Genomic DNA, 27,953 nt, shown 5'->3' on the forward strand with positions numbered 1-27,953 from the left:
CTACAGATGCGTGAGCTTGGGCGCCTCCTGCATCCGTCCCTGAGACGTGTGGTGAGAGGAGAGGTCCGTGTAGGTGGGGTGGGGGTCGCAAGGTCCGTGGTGGTGGCTGCCGGGGATCTGCGCGGCGCAGCTGTAGTCCACGCTGGCGGAGGAGGGGTGCTGCAGGTGCCCCAGGTTGAACATGGGGCCCGAGGCCGGCATCGAGTCCACGAAGTTGCCCCCGACGTAGACGGGGCTGCCCTGCAGGCCGGGGTTGGCGAAGCCGCCGCTGCTCTGCAGGGGGTGCGGGTCGTACTCCGCGCCCGCGTAGCGCTTCTGCTGCGGCAGGCAGCTGCTCAGCGGCGCCGTGTAGGCGGCCAGCCCGTACATGCTCTGCTGGGACTTGGCGAAGGAGGTGGGCGAGGGGGTGTCGTAGCTGAGGCTGTTGACGCCGGGGAGCTGGCTGGAGTAGCCGACGTGGTTCGGACCGCTCAGGGGGGGGCTGCGGTCCGGGGACTGCCCCACGGGGGAGTGCATGATCCCTTTGGCTTTCTGGTCCTTTTTGTACTTCATCCTGCGGTTCTGGAACCAGATCTTGATCTGCCGCTCGGTCAGGTTCAGCAGGTTGGCCATCTCCACTCGGCGCGGCCGGCACAGGTAGCGGTTGAAGTGGAACTCCTTCTCCAGCTCCACCAGCTGCGCGCTGGTGTAGGCTGTGCGCACCCGCTTGGAGGCCGGCCCGGGGGGGCTCTTGTCCTCGCAGCTCTCTCCTGCGGGGAAGAGGCGCCGAGAGCCGTTGGTCCCCGCCGAAAGCCCCCTGGGGTCCCCCGGAGCCCCCCGCCCCCTCCCGCTCCGCAGGGGTCCTGGGGGCGGCCTCCCCCCACACACACTCCCCCCACCGCCACCACCCCCCGACGGCACCCTCCCTCCCCCTGCTGCCTCCCTCCAGAGCCCGTCCAGGCCCATCGGGGGCCGCTCTCGCCGCCCCAGGGCTTGCGGGGGGAGCGGGACGGGAGCCCCCAGGCCGCCCCCCCCCCAGAGCCGGGACTCCCGAGCCGGCAGCCGGAGGAAGGCGGGGGCCGGCTCCCAGGATGCACCCCCGGGGCAGGGGCAGGGGCGGGCATCGGGGGGGGGGAGGACGGGCAGGAAACGGGGGGCGGGTGCGGGGCGGCTACCTGAGGGGGGGCAGGTGCTTTTCTGCTTGGAGTTCTGCCGGGACTCCTTCATCCAGGGGAATATCTGCTTGCTGAGGGTGGCGGTGGCGGAGCCCGAGGAGTTGGGGCCCCCCTTAGCTTTTTTCGGAGGGGGCGCGCTGGGAGGGTTGGGCGGGGAGGAGGGTGGCAGCGCCGGGGGCTGCTGCTCGCCCATGCCCGGGGGCTGGCTGCCCCCGGGGCCGCCCCCCGCCGTCCTCATGCAGCTGCCGTTCAGCTCGCTGCCCTTGTGCGCCGGGCCGCGGCCGGGCGCCGAGCCCTGGACGGAGCAGGCGGAGGCGGGGTACTCGCCGTCCAGGCCGGCCGGGCCGTAGGGCTGGTGGGCCGCGCCGTAGGGGTAGGTGTCGGCCTTGCTGTACGTGTAGCCCCCGAAGAGCCCCGCGTTGTCGTAGTAGGCGGCTTTCTGCATCTTGCACTCTGCGATCGCCAAGGCCCGCGGCCCCTGCTCAAATATCATTGACTGCCTCCCCGCGCCTCACGTCGTCGGCCTGGGCCACTCGCCGCCGCGGGAGCCACCTGGGGAGGGGGACAGCGGGGACACAAAAGAGACCTTCAGTGGTGGGTGCCCGGCTGGGAGAGGCCGGCTTGGCCCCGGCACGTCCCGCATCCCTGAGTCCCTGGCCTCAGTGGGACAGGGGGAGCGGGGACAGTAGGCATGGGTACAGATGACACCAGGATAGGATCAGGGGACACGGTGCAGGGGACACCATGGAAGGAGCAGGAGACACCGGGGAAGGCGCAGGGGACACCGGGGAAGGCGCAGGGGACACCATGGAAGAACAGGGAACATCAGGGAGGGAGCAGGGAACATCATGGAAAGAGCAGGGAACACCAGGGAAGAAGCAGAAGACACCAGAGAAGGACCAGAGTCACCAGGGGGGAAGCAGAGGGCACCAGGGAAGGAGCAGGGTCACCAGGGCGTGCTGGGGAAGGCCCAGGGGACCCCAGGGAAGGAGCCGCCCGAGAAGGATGGTGCTGAAGAGGAGCAGGAGAGCATTGGTGGGGCTTCCTAGAGACAGTTTTCTCAGGGTCTTTGGCGACCTGGGATTCTTGTTGGTTTGTTTGCTTGTTACGTTTTGCTCGGTCTTTGGGCCGTTTCCTCAGGAATCTGGCAAAGGCTCCCAGAGAGCACCGCGGGGCCAGCGCCGCTCCGCTGCCCGGGGACACCCTGCTCCGCAACCATGTCAGGGGCCCGGCCACGGGTGGGTGCTGTCCCCAGAGCCCCCCCGGACCCATTTGGGCAGAGATCCCGCGGGCATCCCCCACGGCTGCCTGCTGACATGCGTGCGCACGGCCGCGCACGGCTGACATGATGGATTGAGCCGGGCTGCAGACGGGCGAAGGCAGAAAAATCCCGTCGCCTTTGTACACCCGGCCTCCTTCTTGCCCCGGATTACTCCGGAGTTAAAGTATAACCGACGCCATTCACTAACTTTACTTTGCACTATAAAGGATGTTGCAGGTCAGCTCCCCTATTTTAATTCTGTGATGAATTAAAATCCCTCACCCGACGTTTCTCGTCCTTTTCATTTGTCCCCAGCAGAAAGAACCTGAGACACTGGGGATGGTTTTTAAGGGATGGTTTTCATTATAAATGCTGATTCTATGATCTCTCCTTTTACCGGCCTGCAAACTCATGGTGCTCCCCTCCCCGCCCCCCGATCAAGCCGCCCGGCCTGGAAAGGCCCGGGGATGAGAGGTCCCCGGAGGTCTGAGTTTTGGGGCAGGGCGCTGCCTTTCCCCTGGTCGCACCCGGGACTTCTCTCTTGCTGCAGGACAGAAACTCGCCTGCAATCTGGTTACGGCTTTTCAGTATTCCCTGTTCTCAATTTTACGCGGTATTTTTCTTGTCGGGTTGGGTTTGCGTCTCACATTTTTAGTAATTTTAAAGATTAGCACATACTTCAGCTGACTGTATAAGTTTGAATCTCTATGTACCTTAGGAGTTTATTATATTTCTTCAGGGTTCAAGCCTATTAACATGCCAGAGAAAAGTAGCTAGAAAATTTTGAACAGTGTCTGAAAATTACCATTCTCCAGCCTGTACTTAGGCAACACTACAACAGCACTACTCTTTCTCCCGTAGCAATTGGTATAGTCAAGTACCTAAAAATTCCCTAAAATTCAGCGCCATACACATCTATACGGGGAAAGCTGCAGCCCGCAGCCGCTCTCGACAGTTGATCCCCAGTCACAGACCGCCGCCATCCTTTTCTTCCCTGAACAAAAGCGTGGGATTATCTGGGAAGCTGATAGGAATGGGAAAGGAGCTATTTTCCTCTCCTGGAAAGTTTTAGTAAAAGGATGTCTAAGGGAATGAAGGGTGGGGATTCAGATGAGTTTTAATAAACTACTATAATCTAGATGAGCCTTGAAAGTATTTTTCTGCAAAATAACTCTGTCGCTCATTTTCCACTTCTATCATCTACATTTTCAGGAGCAGTCTGGACTGAGGACTTTTGTTAGCACAACACTGCCTTGAGCATATGCTTTTATGTGCCTCGTAAAATATAGTTCCCAAAAGAATACGCAGAATCTTAAGAAAGAATATTGCTGTTAAGCTGTTAAAAGCCTTATTTCTTTTCTGAAATACCAACTGCTTGTGAACTCTGCTTGAACCTAAAAAGGAGGCTATGGGCCATAAATCACATGGACAATGCTCAACTGTTTGGTGGCTCATCTTTAGATCTTAAAAAGAGAGAGAGAGAGAAAGAGGAAGAGAGAGACCTTTCTAGGTTTTGATTTTCCACGAGTGCAAGGCCCAGGGTGATGTTTTTGTAGGGAGCACCAAAGCAGGGGCTCGACACTTGGTGGTTTGGCCAGAAACAGCCTCCAGGAAAAAAAGGTGACATCCAAATGGCGAGGCCGAGCCGTGGGAGGTGGGCTCGGAGGCACTGAGGGTAGGAAACAGCAAAGTATCCATGTCTGTGTTTCGAATTTCCCTTCCTCCTCTCCAGAAAGGTAAACCTCAGCTGAACCGCTCGGCGTTACACATGATAATGGGGCTCTTTGTCCCGCCGCTGGTCTCAGCGCCTTTGGGGTGCCCCCACTGAGGGGGCTCAGCACCCGCCGCCCGAGCCCTGCGCTCTGCACCCGCGGATACCCGCGCACGACCGCGCAGGGCCCGCGGCCAGCTGCGCCCCGGCACTTCCATATTAAGCAGTTCTCTCCTAAAACTTCCACTACACTTAATTCTGCCGAGGATCAATATCTCATATGATACCGAATAAATAAAAGGCGGCGAGAGCGGCCAGTGGAGCGGTTATTAAGGCAGCCGGAGCTCTCAGGGTGCATATCAATGCACCTGTCATTGCGGTTTGTAGCAAAATTTATGACCGCGAGTGCTGTGGCAGTAAACGCTCCGGCCAGGAATGAAAAGGAAAACACTTCCCAAGCCCCAGCACTTTCAGAAGTGCAAAGCAGCCTGCGCGTAGGAGGGAGCCCGGCAAAAGAATTCCCCACTCGGCACATTTCCCGGCCGGCGGCCCGGAGGGAGCCCCGTATATAAGGGGAGCTCTGGGGCCGCCGGCGGCCGCGGCCGGCCCGCGGGCAGGGAACCGGGCGGCTGCCGGGACGGGCACCCACCGGCTGCCGGGGACCCGGCCGAGCCGAGCGGGGAGTCCCTGCCTTTTGGGGAGCCGGGGGAGCGAGGGCAGGGGAGGGCCGGCTCCGGCTCTGGCGGGGCCTTAAAGCAGGTCCGGACCCCCCCTCCCCGAGGAGCCCCCCTTCTCCCCAACGCTGGGCCCAGGCTGTGGCTGCTCCCCAGCCGGGCCCGGCAGCGAGCTGCGTGTCCCGGCGGGGCTTCCCAGGGACTGCTGCTCCTCGGCCTCCATGCAGCGACAGCCCCGGGAGCCTGCAGCCCCGGCCCCGATCCCCGGCGGCTCTGCTCCCTCCGGAGGGGCCGTCGGGCCGGGGACAGCGGGAGACGGACGGAAAAGGAAATTTAGAGAACTCACCACACTTATGTTTTTTCTTGAATTTTGACTTTAACAGTGTGTGTAGGATCTTCAGGTTCCTTGGGATAATCCTCGGGCACGGACCTGCAACAAAAGTGAGAACTCTCAGCGGAAGCTGGTTTGTTTTGGACTTTCTTCCTTAGGACTTTGTTAATAAATGCACGTCTTGTCCGCAGCCCCTCACCGTGTCTCTAAGTCCACGTCAGATCTTTTACCAGACAAAGGGCAGACGCTTCTCTTCATTTATTAATAACGCTTTGGGAGAGGCGGGGAGCGAAGAAACGAGCAAAATACCCCCGGAGAGCCGCCGCCTCCACCGCAGCGAGGCCGAGGGGAGCCGGCGGGGTCCGAGCCGGGGCCGCAGCGCCCGGGAGCCGCGGGCAGCCCCCGCTCGGCGGAGGGCTCGGCTCCTGCGGAGCTGGCGCGGGTCCTTCTCCGCCCCTACCCCCCGGCTCCCCATCCACCGGCTGAGACAGAGAGAAAGAGAAGCGAAGAGACCCCAGCGCTGAAAATACGCCGCAAACGTTTGTGGCTCGAAACGCGCATTTTGCATCTCGTCGTGTGATGTGTCGAGTCAGGACTTTAAGAACTTAAGAGTGCCAGAAAATCCCCCACAAAGAAGCCCAGGTCATTATAAAGACGATATCTAGCAGCCATAAGCCTTTGAAATGACCTTTGGCTTGTATAGCAATAACTCACCACTTAATGAACAACCAACGGAAGCGCCTCCAATAGCTCACAACACAACAGACATTACAACTTTCCACCAAGTCTTCTCTCTCCCTACCCAAACCCAGTAGGATGCGGCATTCCCCTTCCAAATCACCTTAATTTATGCTGGCAAACTGGAGTTAGGGAAGTGAAGCTTCATGATTACACACGGTGCTCGCTCAGGTTCCTGGCCTGGGCCTGTCCCGGTAACGTCTTATATAATATATGCACGTGGGCGTACGTCAACTTTAAGTGCTTTATTTTTTTTTTAACAGAGATCATTAGAAATAGCACTTTACGGCGTGCAGGAAGAAAAGAAAGCGTAAGTTGGGTTGCACCTTAGCCCCTGAGCGGAGGGAGCGTAACACTGCACACCAAGTCATTGTTACCCGCTGTTGCTAAACGTGGTAAGTTTTCGTCTTGCGTCTAATTAATTATCGACTTCTCTTCCCTTTTCGAAGCAGCCTCTCAAGCTCTGGACATGCTTTACTTGGCGACAGGTTGGGCATATACCTAGATTTCCACGGCCAGAAGGAGAACCTGCAAAGTTTGCGCTGCGAAGAGGGGAATCTCGGGCTCGCCGGGCTTGAGCTCTGCTCCGACCGAGCCGACTGCAGAGAAGAAGTTGCCAGAGCTCAACCCAGGGAAATCTTTAGAATTATTCAGGCATGGGCCCAATATAGGTATTATTGAAATTTTAGGTGAAGTTATAAGTGAGTGCTTCCATCGAGCCAAATGAAATGCTGCTTGCAGTAATTGGATTCAGCTGACTAACTTGGCAGGCCAGCAGCTTGGAGGCATACAGCTAAGAAAAATGTTCACTGCCTTTAACTTCTGATCGAGCAGAGCAAGATGCAACAGAGAAAAAAAAAGAGAGAGAGAGAGAGAGAGAGAGAGAGAGGAGACCCCCCCAACTTTGTCCCCTCGCCCCATCGCCCTGCTGCGGCGGCCCCCGAGGAGGACTCGCCCGGGTGGCTCGGGGCGGGCGGGACCTGGCGCAGCCTAATCCCCGCCGCTGCTTGCCGCCACAAAGCGAGCTTTTCCAGGGGGTTCCCCCCAAAACACACGGCCCGAGAGCTCGGCCGGGCTGCGGGCAGGCCCCGGGGTAGAGACGGCCGCTCCTGGGAGCCGAAAGCAGCCCAGGAGGGAGCCGAGCCGCGGGTGCACGCGAGGAGGCTGCGGGGCCCTTTGCAGCGGCTGCAGCCCCGCGGCCGCCCCAGGCCAGCCTCGGGCATCCTCCTGGCACGGCATTGATCACACCGCCCCAGCGCACGGCCGCAAACTTCTCGGGAGACAAATATCACACCGAGCCTCCCCAGCCCTTGCGGCTCGGAGGCGTGAGAGCAGCGGCAACGGCAGCACCACCACACCGGGGGAGGCGAGCAGCGGCCCCGAGGAGCACGGAGAGGGGAGAAGGCACGACAACGCGCTCGGCAGGAGTATTTAAGACACCACACGTAGGGGCTCCATTACCTATGAGCCTATTTCAAATCGCACTGTGCAAATCCACACGGCTACCCCCTGCCCGGCTACCCACGGCAACGAATTAATGGGATGCTCAATCTTTGGCGATGGGAGCGTCCAGCAAAGTTGTCTCCCCCTCTTTTTTTTTTTTTTTTCGTTATTTGTAATTCCCTTCCTGAAACCAGCGAAAATGGGGGATAGGAGAATGATAAACCTTTTCTCCTAGCCTTTGGGAAGGAGTTCGCTTTTTATTCAAACGGCGTAATAAAAAGGAGATACAGCTTAAAACGCACAAGGAGGTGGAGATTACTTCATGCATTTGCAGCCGTCGTGGGCAGAGATTACAAACAAATTCCAGACAGTCCCTGAGTAAAGGCGATAATGCAGCCCCTGTGGTTAAAGGTCCCATTTTGTCATGCAGTTGCTTACCTGTGTGTCAATTTATCATAAACCTGGGCTCCTCACTTTTCAGGATCTGTGCTTGCAGCTTTTAGAATATATCCTTCACCCTTTGTCTGCAGACAATACTGTCCTAAGCCTGATCTTGCGGTTTTACAGACATTTCCACACTCCAGAATTCCCGATAGAACGAAAACAGGCACAGGCTCAACTACCAATAAAAGAGACCGAGTGGAAATCGGAATTTGTTGGGATTTAGGGATAAAAAAAAATCAACACACAACCCTTTAGCCATCAGCCTTCTGGAATTAAAGGCGGCAACTGGCCGGCTCTCGTTTTGTTTTGTTTTTAAATCGCGCGGCCATGGATGAATTTTGGGGAAGAGCAGGAGAACCCCCTTTCTGACCAGAAATATAGGCACTGCCCTAAAATCCAGCCACATTCGCCCACGTGATCGCGGGAGCAGCTCGCCGGGGCTGAGGCTGGCCCGCTCCCCTCACCCCCTCGCAGCGGGGCTGCCCAGACGGGACCGGGGGCGGCGACACCCCCTCGCCCCTCGCCCCGCGCCCCGCGCCCCGCTCCCCGGCCGCTCCGCACCGCTCCGCACCGCACCGCACCGCACCGGCCGGCTCCCGCACTTACGCTCCCCGCGGGGCTGGCGGGGCCGCTCCGCGCCCGCCCGAGCGCCGGGGAAGAGGTGAACTCCGCCGGGTACGGCCAGGGAGTGGAGCGAGAGGAGGAATTGGGGACCGGCTGCACCCCACCGCCTGAGCCTCGGGCAGCTCGGCAGCAGCGCTGTTCCGGCGGCAAGGCGCCCGGGCCGACCGGCAAGCGCGGGTTTTTGGGTTTCTCCTTCTCCGTCCCGGGAAAAATGCTGGGCTGCTGGGACTACCCCTGTCTGGATGTCTGGAGGCTAAAGAAGCGTCGGGGAAAAAAAAAAAAAAAAAAAAAAAAAAAAAAAAAAAAAAAACTCATGACATTTGTGCGTGTGTATGTCTGCCCTGAGCCTGCCTCCCCTCTCCGTGTGTGTGTAGAGACACGGAGCAACCCCGGTGTATATCCGTCATGTGTGCCCACAAAGCTCCCCAACAATTCCAGTTCGGCAAAATACATATATATTAGCTTCTCTGTTTGATTTTCTAACATATCAGTAGCTATAAATACACCACACCTAATCTAACATCTGCTATGATTTCATTACCATCCAAAGCACGGGGATGTGACAGTAACGTATTACCTTACAATACTAACCGTAAGTGCATTGTAACATTTATCTAAATTACATTGCTTTTCCTGACTTTGCAAACCAGTTATAAAAAGATTGGAGTCCGGTGATGGAAGCGTAAGTTCAATGTAAATTATTGTGTACGGCTTCGGATTTATAATCCTATATTTCTTCGAAATGATGCACTTAAATCTCGCCTCAAGTAAGAGGGAATGGTTCTTTATATCCTTTTCCGTCAGCCATATATTTCGGCGTCTGTGTACTTTCGCGGAGCCCCCGCGCCCGTGTGTACACACGCGGAGCCCCGCATGCCCCTGTGCACGCTCGCGTGTGTACACACACGGCCGAAGGCTCTTCTGCAGGGCTTCGGGCATTTGGGATGACGACGAGGTCTTTCTCTTCCCACACACCACAGAGAGGGGAAAGTTGGGCTCCAGTCGAGCCCAGAGCACGAGGAGGCTGGGGAAGAAAATGCCTCCTCGGGGGGCAGCTCGGAAAGCCCTGGAAAAAGTCCCGCGGCCGCGAGGTGGCTGCTCGGAGGCTAGGGCTAAAAAATGTGAAATTTAAGGTAAAAATGGAGGCCGGCAGGAAGAAAGGAGCGCCCTCGCCACCAGAATTAAGACATCGCAGAGGGGACTAAGAAAGTATTAAGGAAATGTTAATCCTCGGAGCTGGTGGGACTCCAGCTTTGCGTGAATTTGTCTCCAGTAAAGGATCTAAGACTTCTTCAATCGGAGCATATGTTCATAGAGCAATAAAACAGAAAGATTTACAGTCTCCGCCCGCCCCCCAGCAGCCTCGCACCCTTTCAGGAATTACTTATGATGATTTATAACAACAACTCCGGCAATTGTCAAACTGATAAAATAGCCCGGGCTATATGCAGGAATAAACGCTCTTATGAAAGGGCTTCGATTTATGGTCGGGTCCATTTTACTGCGCGCCTTGGTGGAGTTTGGTTTCTTTCCCGGACCAGCAGGATAATATAAAACTTCATTGATAAAAACGTAGGAGTTCTGGTGAAGTAGCAAATCTGTTCCTTAGTCACTACCAAAGCACATAAACATTTGTCATCTTTGAATAATTGAATTAATGTGTTATTGTTTGAATGTATAATTCATAACATCGGAAACTTTGTCTCTGTCCTGCCACCGAAACGGAAGTAATAAAAAGCTACCATCTAGGGTTTTTTAGAAATTACTCCAGCAAGGGATAATAAAGAATATCCTGTTTGCAGAAAGTATTTCCAGCTGACTCTGGGATTTAACAGAGAAACCTCAGGCTCGTGGTCCATATTTCACAGAGTTTGTGGAGAGCGCCTTTCCATAGCACCGTGCCCTCCGATTCTCCTCAGCGCGGGCTATCGATTGGGACCCGGCAGGCGGCCGCGGCCGTGCTCCGGGGACCGGGGGCCGACAGACAGGGGCCGGGGCCGGCCGGAGCGGGGCGCGGGAGCGGAGCGGGGCCGGCCTTGGGGCGGCGGCGGGGCGCGGGGCACGGCGCCCCCGGGGCTGGCTCCGCGGGTGCGCAGCCTCCGCGGTAGCCCCGCTGTCAGGACGCGGGGCCAGATTTACTACCCCGGCTGAAAAGAAGTCCGGGGCCTTTCCCCGCGGCTCGAAGCGGGCGGCGGATGCCCTGGCAGCCGCGCTGTTCCGCGGGGCGCTCCGCGCCTCTCCGCGCCTCCCCGCGCAGGCGGCAGCGGCCAGCGCCGGCGCCGCCCGGGGCCGCGGCAGCCTCCTCCCGGCGCTCCGCGGCGCTCCGCGCTCCGCTTCCCCCCGCTCCCTGGGAACCAAAGGTCACCGCTTGCGCCCGGTCCGGCTCCCGGCCGCTGCCGAGCTGGAAATCAGGAAGCAGCGTGCCCTATTTGTCACGCGTTTGACAGCTAAGTTCATTAAGGCTTAAATAAGAAGGAATAAAAGTACAAAAAAAAAATGGTTACATACCGGGCGTCTCTTTTTCGGCAGCTACCAAAGAGCTAGGTGTGCAGAGAGAGGGACTGCACCCTTTGTATATTATATTCTTGGGATCTCTTCAGTTTTCAAGTCTGATAGAGTCCTTTGCTTGGCAGATTAATGACGACTCCGTGTTTCTTAAGGGACGTGCTGAATTAATTATTTCGCAAATCACGTGGTCAGGACTTGTAGAAATCTATTCTTATCATCTTCCTTGCACTTTGAAATTCTGCCTGTTATGACTGTTCCTAGCAAGATTATTTTGGTCTCTAGGCTTGCAAAAAAAAAAAAAAAAAAAAAAAATCAGGGGAAAGGGCTAACAAACATGGCCGTTGGAGGCTGTGTGGCTCTGCATTGAGAGGTCCCTATTTACTGTACTGTACAGTGAGGGGTGTTTGCTATTGACTCTGCCTTTCCTCTTCATTCTTACCTTAACGACTAGTGGTGATATAATATACAGAACTGTATTGATGTATCGGTAGTAACAGGAGGAGCCATTAAACAGCAGACAGAGAAAGTATAATCACAAAATGTGTCTCAGCATTTAAACTTAGTGAGAGTGTGCTTGTGAATACACAGCCCCCCCTCGCCCCCCCGCTCTTCAGGCATTGAGGGCACTTGCCTTGTTTTGTGCACTACGCTCCTTTCAGCATCTGAACAAGATACTGTATTTTTGGACTCGTGCCTTGACCACGCTCCAAGAGAGGACAAGTCCTCCCTGACAAATACTTCTGACAAAAACAGTGCCATCGACTTCTCCTAGTCAGAGGGACGTATTGTTGTCTGAGGTGCTTACGCAGGGCTGGAAAAAATGATGTTTGCCTTAGGTGCATGGGAAAGTTTCGACTCTCCAAGTTTGTGTTTTCGTGTGATCTTTCTATTGCATCAGCTGAAAAAGTGAAACTTGCTGCTCAGAGAAAGCTGCTCGCTGCAATGTAATTTCAGCTTGCCATTTCTTTCTTAATTGGCTTCTTCCCGGGCTCACCTAAAAGGCACACATCTGTGTGGGGATCGAGGTGACTTCAGGTGTGGCTCCTTGCTTCCTACCACACATGCATAAATCCGGGAGTCATTCTAGGAGGGCTTGTTAAATGCAAAGCAGTAGCAAATGGATGACAGGCACTTTTAACAGCAGCCTAAATGTAAATATAGACTCCAGCTTGGCCTAGAGTCACACCATTACGGCTGGGGCAATCAGCAAACCTGTTCAAAGGGACATTTGGAAGGATGCTATGCAGAGTCACCCATCTTTTAACATTGTAATGATGGGAGGGCCAAGCATTTCCACAGAAGAGACCCACCTCGTAAGGACTGTTTGTTCAAGGTACAAAACAGAAGCTATTTCTCTACACCTTTTATTATTTCAAACGTATATGGAGGGCTTACATCAAAACTACAGGCGACAAATAGTATAAATAACGCTTTAATCGATGGCAGCAAAACATTGGTAAAGTCTATAAAAAGCATCACACTTTGACAGAGATGAGTATTGCTGGACAATGTGATCGTTTAACAAAGGCTTCAATACACAATGTTTCATCCATGAAAAACAAAAACAAACAGCCCCCTTTCCTGCACAAAATAACTCTGGGGATGGCCTAAAAAACAATGGAAATGAAATCTCAGGTTCGTTTTCCACGGGAGATAACGTCCAGTGAGTGCTCCTGGTCGCTAGTGCCCACATTCCTGACCCTTCAGAGCATGGGCAGCTGGAAACTATTTATTTATTTTGGTCCTTTCTGCCTCCAGTTCACATATTCTCGGGGCTTACAACGCAATTACAACTATGTAAACTTACAGTGCCCCAGCCTTGCTCAAAGGGGACTTGCAAAGAGGGTTGTAAGAGCTGTGCCTGCTGAACCCAACACTCGTCCTGGAGATATTAACATTTCAAAAGACAATGAGACAAATTCTGCCGCAGCTACATCCCTGCTTGACTTCAGTGGGCGGGGGAAGGAAAGCTGGGAGCAGAATCGGGCCCTTTAACTTGGGGAGCGATCTCGGTCGATAAGAAGCACAAAGCCAGGGTTTCCTTATCCGAGGACATTATTTTTCAGAATCGTACCACAGAGGCCAAACTTGGCATCTCGCTCCCGAGTAACGTGTTTGCCCTGCTCCGAGCCAACTTATCACAGGCTCTAAGTAAGCAGTGGGGGTCCGAGAGGGGGATATTTTCAAGAAGAGCAGCCAGAGAGGGATTTTTCCCCCCTTCTCCGCCTCTTCCCCCCCCCCCCCCCCCCCTTTTTATTTTTTTCTTTCCCTAGATGCACACCAAGAGCAAAGGGAGGGCTTTGGCCAGCTCTGGAGACGAAAGGCTCCTACCGCAGGGACTGGGTGTAACAAAACTTGAAAACTCGTCTAAGGAATTCCCTCCTCAAGCGCCGCTGCTCACTGCTCTCCATGGCAGAGAAAGGGAAGAGCAGTTTGGGTCCAAAAGGTTAAGGGTTTAGAGGTCACTCTTCCCGGCTGAAATACAACTAATCGAATAGAAAATTTGTCCTCTGGGTGAACCTGTTCCTGCAATTTAGCCGAACTTCAGTAAAATACCTTTTCAGCTTCTCAACGTGAAGGCGTCAGAAAAAAGACGTCTTTACTATGTATGAACTCTGTGCTTTTTGTCATAGAGACAATGATGCGAATAATGCAGGAATATCCATCTTTAATATCACGACGTGGAGATATTCAAGTATTGCCATGTGCAAGTCTGAGAACTGGGCTAACCCTAAGAAAGAACAAAGAGTTTTCTCCAGGCTCTAAAACAAAAGACCAAGTCTTACAAGACACTTCGCGGACTTCTAGGGATGAGAAAAGGGCAGAAATTAACCGCTGGCCATAGTTAATCCTGACGAATACCCTCATTTTGAAAAGCTCGCCCTTTATTTTCGAATTCATTCAAGCCCATTTTTGCCAGTGTTTTCCCGAGTGAGCTCAGAAAGCAGCGAGTCCTCAGTGGGAAGCACTCAGCCCAGAGATGGGCACTTAACTCACACGCTGCTGTTTCGAGCTCCCTTTGCAGAAGTGCAGCTTCAGCGTTTGCCCTGGGTTTCCTTCTTCTCCCTTTTCCCTTTAATAATGGAATCATCTAGTTAAAATGTCGATTATATGGTCCCTCTCCCAGGCTGCCCTGAGGGCAGAGAAGATAAGGGCTGAGCTTTAAAATCGCCGGAGCGGTGGTGTAGGTGGCTGAGGGAGCTGGTTTGGCTGGGTTTGGTAGTTACAATGGAGGCTCAATGCACTACAACTTTGGCACGATGCAAGCAGCAGCCGTAGACAAATACTGGGGTATCAGACCAGCTCTGCTCCCATGCAAACCTTACCCACGGTTTAACTTGCTGAGGTTTCCAATCATTTCACTCATGCGTCGTAGTTTGCTTAAAAACAATCACTATTCTTGGAAAAAAAAAAAAAAAAAAAAAAGCCCCCAAACAAACAAACCAACTAAACAACCAAACACACAAAAAAACAGACCAAAATAACCCCCCCGAAACAAAGACACAACCCACACAGCTTGTCCCTCTGTTGGGCAGCAAATAAATTTAAAATTGGACAGAAAGAACGCGTTTAGCTTTGAGCTTCGAATGGCTCGGACGATCCCAGCAATCGCATTGATTTTTCACTCCGGGGTTTTCTTTTTAGTTTATTTTTCGTTTTTAAATGAGGTACCGCTGGTTTAAAGGACAGCGCTGAGCAGAGCAGGCTTTGGAAACGGATTTCTAGCCTGTTAGCCCTGGAGGGGACACGGTAAGGAGCAGGGACACTTTTCCTAGTCACAGAGAAGGAAATTCGAAAAAATGGGACAAGAAAGTTGTGTACATTCAAGACAAGTAAACATTATGCATGTGTTCATGACACTGGGAAGGAGAAATCCTGCATTTCAGCTCGCCTTTCCCATTTTTGGTTTGACTCTTTTTCTTTTCTTTTTATCGTCACTCTTCTACGTAACAAATAAATAAATACGCTAACACTAGCAGAGCATAAAATAACCCGTTTTCACTTAACTCCTATGCACATCTTCTGAGACGTTATGGAAATGAGCAAGTATTTTCATTACACCAAGAAAGGTAAAGCAGCACAAAAAGTTCACAAATACTAGTCTTTATGCTCAAATGAAAGACTATGCTATAAATTTCCTGTCCTCAACTTGCCCAAATGCATCATCCCGAAATTGCATGGGATCAAAAGACAATTAAAAGCAAAAATCCCAAAATAAAGCATCAAGCTTTCAAATTCAAAACTGAAACACAGGACAGTTTCATTTTCAATGATTTATTACTTTTTATGGACAGAAGGTCTCGTTTAATATTTTCCCAATTCCCACTGCCTGCATGATGCTTTTTTTTTCCTTATTTTTTTTAAGTTTGTGCTAGCAGAGGCAAATAAAATAAAGTCCAAAGTAGCGTCATTTTGTCTCCTTTGTACAACAGTACCTTAAAGAAAGATGACAGTTTCTCGAGTCCTTAGCTGCTACATGCAGGTTCTGCTTGGATAGTGTCAGTTATGTACAGTACTGGTCAGAATCGAAGGATGAAATGGAAAATTTCACCTCTTCTATAAAGTTGTCAAGTCAGTCTGATGGTCCTTGGGAACAGTCTGTAAATGTGGGTTTGAACCAGAGGAGGAAGACCTGCCCTTAGTGTTGGGCAGTTTGTGGTCTTTTTTCCACTTCATTCTTCTGTTCTGAAACCAGATCTTGATCTGGCGCTCAGAGAGACACAAAGTGTGGGCTATCTCGATACGGCGGCGCCTGGTCAGGTACCTGTTAAAATGAAATTCTTTTTCCAGTTCTAGGACTTGCTGTCTGGTGTAAGCTGTTCGGGAGCGCTTAGGTTCCCCTCCGCTGTAATTGGGGTTCACTGGGAAAAAAATACGGAGAACTTTACAAAGCTAATCTTGACTTTCCGGTTCGACTTTTACAAAACAAAACCTCACGAGCTGCGAGCATGTGGCCGGGCTGGCTCCAGCCCAGGAGCTCACAATGGACGTGCTGCTCTCCCCCGTGCGCAGCGCGGGCGCCACGGCCCCAAGCTAGGTGGGCTGCGAGTCTCTCCCCGGCTCCTGCAGCCGAGTTTTCTCCTGCTCGGCAAAGCCCCACACGGCCACCGGCCTATTTCCTCGGCAATAAAAATTTATGACGAGTGTAATTGGCTACCTCGGCTTCAAACCCTCGTCCACGAGTCTCGCAAGGACTCGACCAAAGCATCTCTGAGGACAATCGGGAGCGGGGGAGAAGAGCAAAGTAAGAAGAGGATCCTTACCCGAGTTAACATGGACTTTCTTCATCCAGGGATAAACTACTGCTGGCTGCTTAACTGCTGACCCGTTTGGGGCTTTGAGGGCTGGCTGCTGGCCGCAGGCTCGTGAGTTGGACATTGGAGGCGGTGGACAATGCTCTGCTTGACCGGGGAAGTGGCTCGGTGGGCCGGATTGCTCCTGTCCATGACCCCGCGGCTGCACGGCGGAGCCTTGGGCATTGCTACAGCTAAAGGGCTGTTCGCTGTAGTTTGACCGTGGGTAGAGCCCCTGATGCTGGAAATCGGAGCCCTGCGAGGCACTGTAATACTCGGCCCCCTGCTCGGCTAGGTAGCTGTTCTGCAAATATTCCTCGCAAGGAGGAAATTTGGGATCCACATACTTAGAGTTCACCATATACGAACTCATGGCCATTAATTTCTGAAGGTAGAAAATACTAATTTTTCTCGTGTTGTCTTTTTTTCTCCTTCCATAGAGCCCTCCTACTTGCTGTCAACTGAATAAAGTTAGGCGTGCATGTGACTGGCCCGGCCAATGGGGAGGCAGGGAGCTGATCACCGGATTTGTGTGCAGCTCATAATTTCCACGAATTTAACTAAATAATATACGTTTAAGCAAGTGACCCCTCTCCGGCAGGTTTCACCCTCCAAATCAGATACCGGAGTTTTAGGAATATTCATCAAGCGGCCGCCGCCTCCCTGACCCCCAGGTACAGGCAGCCTTTTGTCTGGGCTGACTTTCCTAACCTCCGCTGCCCTCTCGTCTGATTTACCAGCCAGAATTTCCACCAGGGTTTGTTACGTGCCTTAAAATAAAATATCGAAAGAAATGCAGAGCGAGGAGCTGCAGGGCGATTAAAGGGAGGAAACTGATAAGAAGGCAAGAAAAAGAAAAGGCATCAAAGAAGAGGGTAATATGATGTACAATAGATCTGTCCTGTCTTTGTCTTGCAGAGGTCATCCAAAAGTTACCAGAATTTAGTTCTGCTGAATAAAATTAGGCAATCAGTAACTTCTCATTCACTGTGCAAGCCTCGATATATACGTGTGCATACGTGTGCACGCACACAGGCTCGCACACGCTTATACAAAAGTCTGGGCGTATGTGCATATGAAATCGTACAGATAACAAGAAACTGTCCATTTTTAGACACCAAAGTTCAGTCAAATGGACTGGAGATGGCATTTAATTAGGTTAAAAATATCACAGGTTTAATGAGATAAATTCAGTCTTCATTCACCAGTATCATTCCTGGAGCACAAGGAAATACATTCCAGTGAGTCGAGTGCTGCTTTTGCTGGTGTCGTAAATATTTTGGTGAGATCTGGACACTTGACAGGAAAATTTTGCTAACTCTCTAACGTCTAGCGCGTCTAGCTAATGTATCAGTATCTTTTTAAAGATTCATTCACTGATTGGTAGATTTTTTTTTTCAGGCATTTTGTACAACTTGTGAGATTAACTGTTTAACTTCACAGTCTGCCAGGGAGAGTTACGATTGAACGACAAGTGAAATTTTAAGAGACGTTCTGAAATCTGGTAAATAGGAGAGAGGCAGCAAAACTTTTAGAATTTCTCCGTGTTCAACACGCACACGTCTTTTGATTCCGTCAGTATCTAAACTTCTAACCATTTGCAGAAAGGTGAAGTTTTTGCATCGACCATATATTCCCCTAGAATCGAATCTGTGACTATATGAATATCACACAAATTCGGTTCTACAGGGTATATATAGACAACGTAATAACATTCTGTTTTCATCTACCATATAGCAGGTCATTGCCATTCTCTTATTCCTTACTGTCTTCTGAGGAATGCAAACTATTCTGTTGGGATTGAGATCTGAAATACGGGTTTGCAGGAAGGTGGGATTTCAGGAAAGATTCACGGTTGCTATTATTGATGAAATAGAGCTTTATGACTCTGCACCAATTTATAGCGACGAATTTCGACTAACAAATTCTCAGAAGGACCTGCTGAGCACTTTAAATGCTTGCCGTTTACGTCCTTGCTACAGAAAACGGACGCTACCAGTCGAATTGCGCTATTTAGAATAATAACAGTTAAAATCACACAGAAAATAGGTGTTTATCTATTTAGTCTAATACGAATCTGAACAGATTCTCCCTAATTAGAACTTCCCCCCCCCCCCCCAAAAAAAAAAAAAAAAGAATTAAAAAAAATCGAAACAGAAGTAAAACAGACGACAACAGAAACAGCGATTTGTGAAAAAGACGAGATTAGAGGCTGGAGGGAGCTGTTCTCGGGAAGCAGAGAATTTCCAAATTTACCTTCGTCCCATTATGCCGGTCTAGCTATTATCCCGCGGCTGCGTGTGAGCCGCAGCCTCGCACCCTCCCAGGTTCTCCCCGCCGTAGCGTTTATGGTGAAGGGCAGGGCGAGAGGTCAGCCGAAATCATTTACAAACATATCACCAAGTTTCATTATTTTTACTTTGTCGACAGCAGCACACAGGAGTACAAAAGTTCATGAATTGTGTCTGACCCAGCTCCTCGCTGCTGTCCTGCGGTCAACCTCTTCTCCTTCGACTATTTCAAACGTGCAACATAAGGACAAATAATGGTGCGGGTGTGATACATCCAGCCGCTGCAGAGGGCACTTTTGGGGGTGTTACGTTTGTCCGAGCGATCTGCACCGGTTTGTTTGCCTGGCTGCAGCTCCCAGCTGCCCGATCTGGGGGATGCTATTTTTAAACTTCTGCTTTCTTACGACTGCCGTGGGATCATCTCCACAGCAAGTGCAACTCGAAACGACTTCGTGTCCCTAATTCCTCCCCCCTCGCCCCCCCGATCGTTTCAATCTCCTCCCAGCAATTTTAGCGGCTCTTCCCGGTTTCCCCTCCTTTCCCTGAAGGGAGGGGGTGCCCCCTCCGGGGGGGCATCCCCCGCCCTGCCGAGCGGGCCGGGCAGCACCCGCCCCCCAAAGCCAGCTCGCTCTCGGGGCAGCCCCCCCGGAGCGGACAAGCCCTCCGAGGGCTGCCCGGGGGGCAGCGCTGGGGTGGGGAAGCGGCAAGTCCCTGCTCTGCCTAATACCACACATTTTCATATTTGTTAGACGCTGTGACCTGCGTTTCACCTTATTGCACGACTTGCTCAGACAGGTCAAAGCCAAAGAGTTATTGATGAACAAAAGCGTTATATATTCACCTCCTGTTCAACTGCCCATACAAAATGCTTTTGATCTATCAGGCTTTTTGTATGCCTGTTCATAATCAGTATGCTAAATGTAGGTTGGCAGAAAACAAGTAATCCATACATTTAGGGCCAGCCCGGGAATAAAACGCCAAGGGCATCTACGTAGCGCAGGGCTAGCTATGAGAGGAGGAAAGTTACCTACGGAACAAAATTAAAAATGCAGCGCTCGAGGCTATTGTTTATTTCGTATTTAAATGGCTCCAAACCCCATATCGCAACGCAAGGCAAAACGAGAACGAGACGCCCGGCCCGAAGTAGTGAAAGAGATTATTTATCGCGAGCAGGGAGAGGAAACAGGGAGAAACGCGACCAAACGCGGCTCCGCTCCTGTGCACGCTCCCAGTCAGAGCGCGATCTGCAGGAGCGGGGAGGGCGACGTGCACGTACTGAATCCCCAGACACCGCAGCCTTGCTTTTCCTCTCTGAGGGCAGCCTCAGCCCGAAGCCCGAGCCCCTCACGCAGCCAGACCCCCCCCGCCCACCCTGCAGCACGCTGCCCGCCCGCGGAGCCGCCCCAGGCGCGGAGGGGAGCGCTCGCCCCGCTCCGCTCCGCTCCTCTCCCCTCCTGCCCTGACCTCCGGCATCGCCACCCCGCGCACGAACGGCCACCGCCACCGCCGGCCGGTACCCCCCGGCCGCGCTGCGACCGAGGCCGAAGGAGCCGAGGAGAAACGGAGGGGGAGCGGGCGCTGGGCTCCGGGGCCCGGCTTTGCCTGGGGACCCGCCGGGGAGGCGCTATGCGGTGCCACCGCGGGGACGGCGACACTGCTGGTGGCCAAGGGTTGACACCTGTGCGGCCCCGAGGCAGCGCCACCAGCCCCTGTCCCCACGCCCTGTCCCCAGCCGGGGCTGACTGGGACGCCGTGGCGCACGGTGACTCCCCAAAAGCCTTCCCCAAGCCTTCCCAAAGCCTTCCCCAAAGCCTTCCCCAAAGCATTCCCACGCTGACGCAGCCCTCTCTGTTCGATTGCTTGCGGCAACGTTCAGCGGGGATACCTCGCGTTTAATTGTTCCGGTCCGAGGGGAAGAAACAGCATTTCCAACCAACTCCAATTCTGCAAGAAATAAGAGGCTACTTACCGTGGGTGTCCTTCCATGTTGCCGAACCTGTTGCAATAAAAACGTTTGTTACTGTTGTATTCCACATACGGGTGATATTGCTTGAGAACAGTTACAGAACACATTTGATAGATGAAGGCAGAGAGGAGCTGGTGGTAAATCCTGCGAGCAGCGGAGTGATGGGGTGGAAGCCCCTTCCGAATGAGGACCACATTGCATTCAGACAGTTTTTATGAATACATGCTTTCCCTGTGCCTGGGGTGTGATCTTTCACTTTTAATATTCATAGTCTAGATTTTATACCACATAATTTCTAAAGGGATGAAAAGTCAGACCTCCCTCTTTCACTGAAGGAAAAAACAAGAATAACAAAGGCCTTTTTTTTTTTGTTCTGTGGCAATTCAGTCACTTACAAATGAAATATTCAGATCACCTTCGCCAAAACATCACCCAGAAAATGTCACAATATGCAATACAGCATTGTATGCAAGCTAAGAACAAAAAGAACGACACTTTTATAGGAATAAATCTCGGACTCTCTGAGATAAGAGTAGCCCTTTAAGATCACACAATTATCCAAACGGTAAACTCGAGACGTGCGTCTTTGTTTGCATTATAGGAGGACAAATTTGACTTGAACTTTCCTTCACATCTTTTAAGAAATACATTCAAAGCTCACATTAAGGAAAACAACACATATTCAGTCTAATGCTCCTGAAAAGCATTGCATATTTAAAAGTAAAACGCCAATATTGTTTTGTGATTCTTTTTTCTCCTCTAAGCGATTTTTCACCTCTTCTATTGCTTTCCTACCATACCTTGGAGAGTTATATTACACACAGAGCAATAGCTTAGGTATCAACAGCTCACTAGATAGAGATTCCCAAGACAGTTTTTGGTTTTTAATATATTTTTAGTTTTGTGCACTCTGGATAGCACGGCGAGGTCAGTGGAACAATATCGGCCGTTCGGCTCTGAGCATTACCTTACTGTTCTGTTCCCCTTTTTTTCTCTCTTTTTTTTTTTTTTTGGTTTTGTTTTGGTTTGTTTTTTTAATCTTTTTTTTTTTTTTTTTTTTTTCCCAGGTTAGTTTCGAATAAGATGCTTCACCACACTCGGAAACCTCAGCCAGGGCGCAGCCAGCTAATGCCAGCACTGCCCCGGCCCCTCGAGCTCTACCTGTCCGTTTGCCCAGCGCAAGGCTCGGGCAAGGCTTTCCGGGCGAAGCAGCGTTTGGACCTCGCTCGCTCGCCCAGTTCCCAGAGGCACAAAGACACCGGAGCGACTGGAGCGCGCCGGGCCGAAGGAAGGCTGTAGCGGACTTACTGCGCGCTCTCCCCGGGGCCGGGGGGACCGGGGAGCGGGGGTGCCTGCACGGCCGCATTCCCGCAGACGGCTCCCTGCTAACACTTCCCCGATTACTGCTTCCAGGAACGAAAGCATCTGCACTTGTATGCTCTTAAACTAATTTATGGTGGGAATTATATTTTGGCTTGTCAACTCTCAAGCCATAAAACAAAGTTTATTGGAATCACGTGCTTCTAAATAGCCACTCAGGACCTATCTCCGCGGAACCATAAATAACCTTCAGCTTTAAACTTTTATTCGCTAAATAAAGGTCCGCTGAATCTGCTCTGGAAAGCGGGACTGGCTCAGGGTAGCGGGGATGGGCGGAAGGTCAGCTCCGTGGCGTTATGCCGGCCTTTTTAACGAGCATCTTGCAGGGAAAGCTGCCAAGAGGGGACTGAGCGCTCCCAAATTGCTCTTGAGAGAGGAGCGGCCGCATTTCGCCGTGGGTACCACTTCAAGCCCTTCCCTGCATCCCTTCGCATCTCTTAGGGGACAGGGAGGCACACCGACGGGACAAAGCGCGGAGTTAGGTCGGGGTGCCGGGGGGTCCCTCTGTCTTCCCCGGACCTTTACGACTTTTTGGTCAGGAGCCCCTGAAAAACGGTTTTGACTCTTTCACCTCCTGCGCTTTGCTCGCGGGAGCGGTGCCAAGGGCTGCGGGCTTGCCAGGCACCCGACGGACGTTTGCAAGCGACCAAACTGCTGCAAGCAGCGAGGGCACTGGGCTTTGGGAAGAGAGAAAGTGTGAAGCCTGCCACAATGAGATCTTTGAGGACTGGAAGTTTAAGGAGGGTTATAAAACAATAAAACAGCTCTGGTGTGAAGGGAGCAGGGTGTTAGTTAGCAAATGAGAATTTCAAGGAGCCTGAGCACAGGAAGTCAAATGTCCCTGGCACTCACACAGTCGCCCTTGCATAAAGAACCCCGGGCATCAGCTCCCCATCTATCACGGCTGCGACGAGGAAGTCGCAGTGGCCAGGAGCTGCTGGTGCCTCCGAGGAGGGGCTTGTCCCTCCCCAGAGGGCGGGGAGCCCTGTCCGCCCCGACGGTGACCACCCGCGGACTTCTGCGGCCAGCGGCGCCCGCTCCCCTGCCGCGGGGCTCAGCGCCCCAAAGCGCGTCAGCCCCAGCTCCCTGCGGGGCGGTGGCCCCGGGTGGCCCCTGCTGGCCCCACTTGGCCCCTGCTGGCCCCGGTTGTCCCCGGCTGGGTGCTGCCTGTCAGACTCGGGAGTCTCGTCCCTCCTGGTCTGCGCTCTCTCGGCCGTTTCCCACCGCCGGGGCCGGCGGCGAGCCCCGGTCGTATCCCCGTGAATTTCCCAAAAAGGGGCAGCTTTAGCTCCCGTCCTACTCCTTATGTTGTTGGGGTCACAGCCGATCAATTCTCCTGTTGCCAGAGACCAGGAGGCGTCCCGAGGCTCCCTGCTGCCTCGTTACGGCTCGGGGATGCTCTGCCTACCGCTGGCCCCCTTGCTCTGTGTCCGTGCTTCACCACCCAGCACAACCCCCCCCCCCCCCCCCCCCCGATGCACGGCTCGGCCCTGCTCTGCCCGCTGCTGCCGGGCCAGGGCCTATGGGACCGGGGGACGCCGGGGAGCTTCGCCCAGGAGCTCTGGGTGGCGGCAAGGGGTTGGGGTGGGAGCTGTTCTGCCCCCCGGGGGGCTGCATCCTGAGTCGCTAATGTGGGGACTGCATCCCGGGCACGCAGGGAATGGAGGAAAAGGCCGGGGTTTGGCCACCGGCTCCGAGACATCGGGGCCTGGGAAACGGGGAGGCAGTGGCGGCCCGGGCCGAACATGGCCGGGGGCCAAAGTGTCCTGGAGGTGTGGGGCTGGGGCTGGGAAAGGGCTGTGGGATGGAGAGGGGTTGATAGGAGAGATATGGAGCTCCCTGTGATCTTAGGGGCGACATGAATGCTTCTGCAACTGAATAATGCCAGCCCTGGTACCTTGAAGAGGGAATTATGGGCATTTTCACATTTCTTATTCTAACATGCAGATATGAAAGTTGACTTTGAAGCTCTGGCCAGTTCATTCTCTAGGTTTTTATGACAGCTCTCATCTTCGGGGCTGATGATCTGGAGGTGGATAAGCTGTGGACTGAAATAACCCAATAATAATTGGTTTACCTCTGGTAATTGTTGCGATAAAAGGGTTGGGGAAATTGAATCGCATGGGTAAAGCGCCGTCGCTCCTGATGCTACCTGATAGCCGCCACGACCAGCATCCTACCCCCAGGACCAAATGACAGGCTCCAGCTCTCCCTTTGAAGCCCGACCGAGCGCCCTGAGAGCGTCCGACGCCATTAGCGCTGCCTGCTTTTATCGCACCCCCGACCTTCCTGCAGTCACCCCAACGCCCCTACCCTCGCCGAGCAGGATGTGGGGATGCAAAGGCCACTTGCCCTCAGCATCCCGCGGGCAGAGCCGGCGGCAGCGGAGCCCCGGGAGCAGGCAGGGCGGCGGCAGCCGCGCCCCGACATCAAACGGGGGCAGCAGCGGCGGCTCCCCGGGGCCGCGGGGGAAGAGGGCGAGGAGCGAGGGGCAGGGAGGGGAGCCCGGGGGCCGTGGGAGCGGCGGGCTCGGGCAGGCACAGCCGGGGGGCCACCGGGGTCACGTCCGGGCACGGCGGGGGAAGGCGAGCCCCGGGGGCTGCAGGTGAGGGGCAGGAAGGGGGACTCGCCGTCCAGGCTCGGGGGGCACAGCGGGCACCGAAAAGGCCGAAGGGGCGAGCGGGGATGCGGTGGCTGCCTGACATTGGAGCCGCTCTGGGGGCCGGGAGGGCGGCGGGGCGCTCGCCGTGAGCCCCGGGTCGCTGCCCGTCGCGGGGGGCGCGGAGGGGCCGCAAGGATGCGCGCAGGGCCGCGTCGCTGGAGGTAGAGGGGAGACTTCCAGGGGGAAGGCCCCCAAAGAGCGGCGGTGCCCCCGGCCCTCCGGTGGGCCTCTCCCGTGGGCGTGGGCCGGGGCTGCGGGCCGGGGACTGGGGCGGGCAGCGGGGGGCGGCGGGGCGGAGGGCCCCTCTCCCGGGCAGGGAAGGCGGCCAGGCTTGTCCTACAGCGCCTTCTCCTGGAAGAGGCCGTGGGAGACAAAATGGCTGGTGGCGGCGCCGGGCCCTGCCGCGCCCCCGGCGGCAGCACCGCGCCGAGGCCCGGCGGCCCCGAGGGCGGGCACCGCGGGCAGGTGACCCTGGACGGCGCCGTCGGGGCCGGGGCGTCCCTAACACGCAACGCAAGCCCACCCCACGGCCGGGCCTCGACAGCGGGGGCTTCCGCGGAGCTTGGCGCAGCCCCGAGCGGCCCGAGAGCCTCCGGCCGCCCCGGCCCGCTGCGGCCGCGCAGGGCTCCGCGAGGGACCGCGGAGGCGCCGCGCGTCGGGGCCGCCCCCTCGGGGCGCACCTGGAGGCGCTCGGCGGGGTGGCTGGGACGGGACGGCCGTCCCCACGGCCCCCACGGCCTCGCAGGGTGCTCCTCGAGGGGAGGCCGGAGGGGCACGGGTGGGGGAGATCCCACCGTGCCCTCCTCCCCGGCCGCCCCCTCCCCCAGGCGCATCCGCGGAGGTTCCGGGCTGTGAGCAGCCCCCGCGGGCACTGAATGCGCTTTTATTGCCTCTTGTCTCTGGCAGGGACCCTTCCTCCGCGCCCAGCCCGGCCCCAAAGCCCCGCTGCAAGCTTTATTGTGCCTCATCTTTCCCTTTCACTTCCTGTTTTTTCCCCTCGCGCTACAGCAGCATTGAGTGCCGCACTGCAGTAGAGCCGTAAATACCTTTAACAGCTGCCTGCCAACCAAGGGGTGAAATACTGTCTTTGTTCCGATTTTTTTTCTGCCCCCAGCGCTCATAAAACACCCCGTGAGAAATATATTTGTTTGGGAAAAGAGAAACATTATTGGGACATAAACGAATCGGTGGGATTAGCGGTTCTTCAGAGCACAAAACCAACGTGTATTTCTTTTCTCAGTCTTACTGGGTTTCTCGGGTCCACAGGTCGCACCGCTTTCCCCCTTGCAGCACCCCCCTGCCAGACTCGGGGAGCCGAGGCTGCCCTTCTCCTCCAGGCAACTTTCCGCGGCTAATCGGGACCCCAGCCTGACTTCCGAAATGGCAGTCGGCGCCAGCAATACCTGGGTATTGCCAGGGAGCGCGAGCTGCAATTTCCTGGTTGTTATTTTTTGTTGTTGTTCTTTTACAGCCCCTACGTCAGTAAAGTATAGGTTAGGAATCATCTGTTTCCTTTCAAAAAAAAAAAAAAAAAAAAAAGAGAGAGAGAGATGAGTAATAAATTTTGTTAACCACGGTGGAAAAATGAAGCAGGTGTGAGAAATCTGAACGCGAAAACTGTATTCCACAATTTTCAGCGCACATACACATATACAGACATATAGGCTCTCTATAGGTATTTATATAAATATAAATAACAATGCGATCCTCATATATGCCGTATATATATAGATATGTGCATAAAGGCGTTGTTAGGAATAGACGCACGTAGGCGTATTTAAGAGCTTACACATACATATGTGTGTTTTAATGTTAATGAAAGGAATGAAAGGGAAAAAAAAAAAGAAAAAAAAAAGAGAAAAGGACAGAAGGAAGGAAGCCGTTTAGGAGGGGAAAAAAGAAGCCGAACACCCACATAAACTAGTGGGATCATAAATGCATGTGTGTATCCGTATGTGTCAACATGTGGACACACACACGCACATCAGAATTCGTTAGAACACCCTGCTTTTGTTTTCTTGTTTTCCCGCAGGCTACGAATAATTTGAAAAGCGCTGAAGGACAGGATTTTTCGAAATTCTTTGAGATTTATTATCAAGCAACTATAATTACTGTGTCACCTAGGAGGTATTCAGAGGCTGATACCTAACGTAATACATACTTTCCAAGTTACTCTCGAAGACTGGTGCTGTGTTGCAAACGATTCCTCCCAAATAATCCCCAAATCCTGTAGCAGCACAGAGCGGTCAGCTAGCACGGACAGCGAGAGCAGGAGGGAAAGGCACCCCATCTCTTAGCCTGGCTCTGGCTCTGCTTTTGCAAGCCGAATAGGTGTTCGAGGGCGGATTAAAGAAGAATTTCCCCCGTGGCTTCAAAATATGTATGAGGGACAGGTTCCACGCCTTTCCACCCTTCTTGGGTATGGTTTAATCAAGGCATTTTGCTTTACCGTTAAATAAGTGGCTGCCTTTGAGGTAAATGGCGATTTGGTAAATTCCTCCAGTGCAATGGCATGGTGCGTTTCCATCATCGACCAACGCTGTGAGCGCTAAATACAAGGCAGCGGATTTTCTACGGCGGATTAACATTTTAAAAGCGGAGATATACAATATAATAATAATAATAATAATAATAAAAAAGATTAAGAATTTATAGAGGCGCGTTCAAAATAATATAATTCGGAGTGTGTTCCACAGAGGTGTAGCCAAGTACAGACACACACACAGGCAGCGGGTGTACACACACGGATAGGCAAGGCGGTGTGGGACCTGCACGCGTCTGCAGGCAAGGCGGACAAATCCCATCTCCTGTGCGCACCGCGGCACAAGCCCCGCGGTTTCTCGCACTCGCCCCGCTGCAGCCGCCCGGGGCTGGCGGTGGGGAAGCGGCGGCCGGGGGCAGCAGCGCCGTGCTCCCGGCGGGGCGGCAGGAAGCACCTGTTCCGCTGCCAGCTTACGCCAGCGCCCTTCCTCAAAGGGCAGCCCCGGCGCGCAAACAGGGCGCAGGGCTCCAGCCCGGCGGGGGAGGCACAGCCACAGCCACGGGGCCTCTTGCTGGAGGATTCGCCCTGCTGCCAGCCCTGCGCTGCCCTGCGCGGGGCCGCGGCTCGCTCCGCGCCCCACCGCGCACCGCCCGGCCGGGACCGCTTGGGATAGCAGCAGCAGTAACGGCGCTAGCTGCCACCCCGCTAATGAGAATAGCGGCAGTAATAAGGGCTCCGAGGGACAGGTGACGGCGCAGGGCCGGGGGCAGGGCTCGGCGCCGTGCCCCGCTTCCCCCGCCGTGCGGGGCCGTGCGCGGGCTCGGAGCGGCGGCGGCGGCCAGCCCGCGGGGAGCCGAGTGCTTACCGGTTCGCGGCTCTGCCCGCCTGCAGAGGAGCCCGGGAGGGTCGCTGTAATCCATTTTGCGCCCGCGTAGCAATCCGAGTGGCGGAGGCAGCGGCGGGGGCGCGGAGCGCCGGGCGAAGCGGGGC

General features: G+C 54.2%; 2 protein-coding genes across 9 annotated transcripts; both read right to left on the minus strand.

Moving 5' to 3' along the window:
- Positions 1-27,953, minus strand: HOXD3 (homeobox D3). Of its 8 annotated transcripts, none has more exons than XM_040561995.1 (5): positions 27,829-27,930; positions 20,443-20,469; positions 5,147-5,230; positions 1,155-1,706; positions 1-749 (listed from the first exon to the last, which is right to left on the minus strand). In XM_040561995.1, exons 4-5 carry the CDS (start codon positions 1,645-1,647, stop codon positions 1-3), a joined length of 1,242 nt encoding a protein of 413 aa, XP_040417929.1. In that variant the 5' UTR covers positions 1,648-1,706; positions 5,147-5,230; positions 20,443-20,469; positions 27,829-27,930. The 8 variants fall into 8 exon arrangements, with proteins under 8 accessions (XP_040417929.1, XP_040417930.1, XP_040417928.1 ...); XM_040561996.1 differs by lacking the exons at positions 20,443-20,469; positions 27,829-27,930 and adding exons at positions 7,751-7,931; positions 8,363-10,196; XM_040561994.1 differs by lacking the exon at positions 20,443-20,469 and having other exon boundaries at positions 27,829-27,953.
- On the minus strand, positions 15,150-17,712 carry HOXD4 (homeobox D4). The gene is made up of 2 exons (XM_040562000.1): positions 16,153-17,712; positions 15,150-15,750 (listed from the first exon to the last, which is right to left on the minus strand). Exons 1-2 carry the CDS (start codon positions 16,559-16,561, stop codon positions 15,446-15,448), a joined length of 714 nt encoding a protein of 237 aa, XP_040417934.1. The 5' UTR covers positions 16,562-17,712; the 3' UTR covers positions 15,150-15,445.

This window comes from Cygnus olor, chromosome 6, assembly GCF_009769625.2.
Source record: "Cygnus olor isolate bCygOlo1 chromosome 6, bCygOlo1.pri.v2, whole genome shotgun sequence".
Lineage (NCBI taxonomy): Eukaryota > Metazoa > Chordata > Aves > Anseriformes > Anatidae > Cygnus > Cygnus olor.

Coding starts and splice junctions, on each gene's coding strand:
- HOXD3 (XM_040561994.1), bottom strand. CDS start 1,647: ATGATATTTGAGCAGGGGCCGCGGGCCTTGGCGATCGCAGAGTGCAAG. Junction 750..1,154: donor AAGCACCTGCCCCCCCTCAG/GTAGCCGCCCCG, acceptor TCTTCCCCGCAG/GAGAGAGCTGCGAGGACAAG.
- HOXD4 (XM_040562000.1), bottom strand. CDS start 16,561: ATGGCCATGAGTTCGTATATGGTGAACTCTAAGTATGTGGATCCCAAA. Junction 15,751..16,152: donor GAAAGTCCATGTTAACTCGG/GTAAGGATCCTC, acceptor TTTTTTTCCCAG/TGAACCCCAATTACAGCGGA.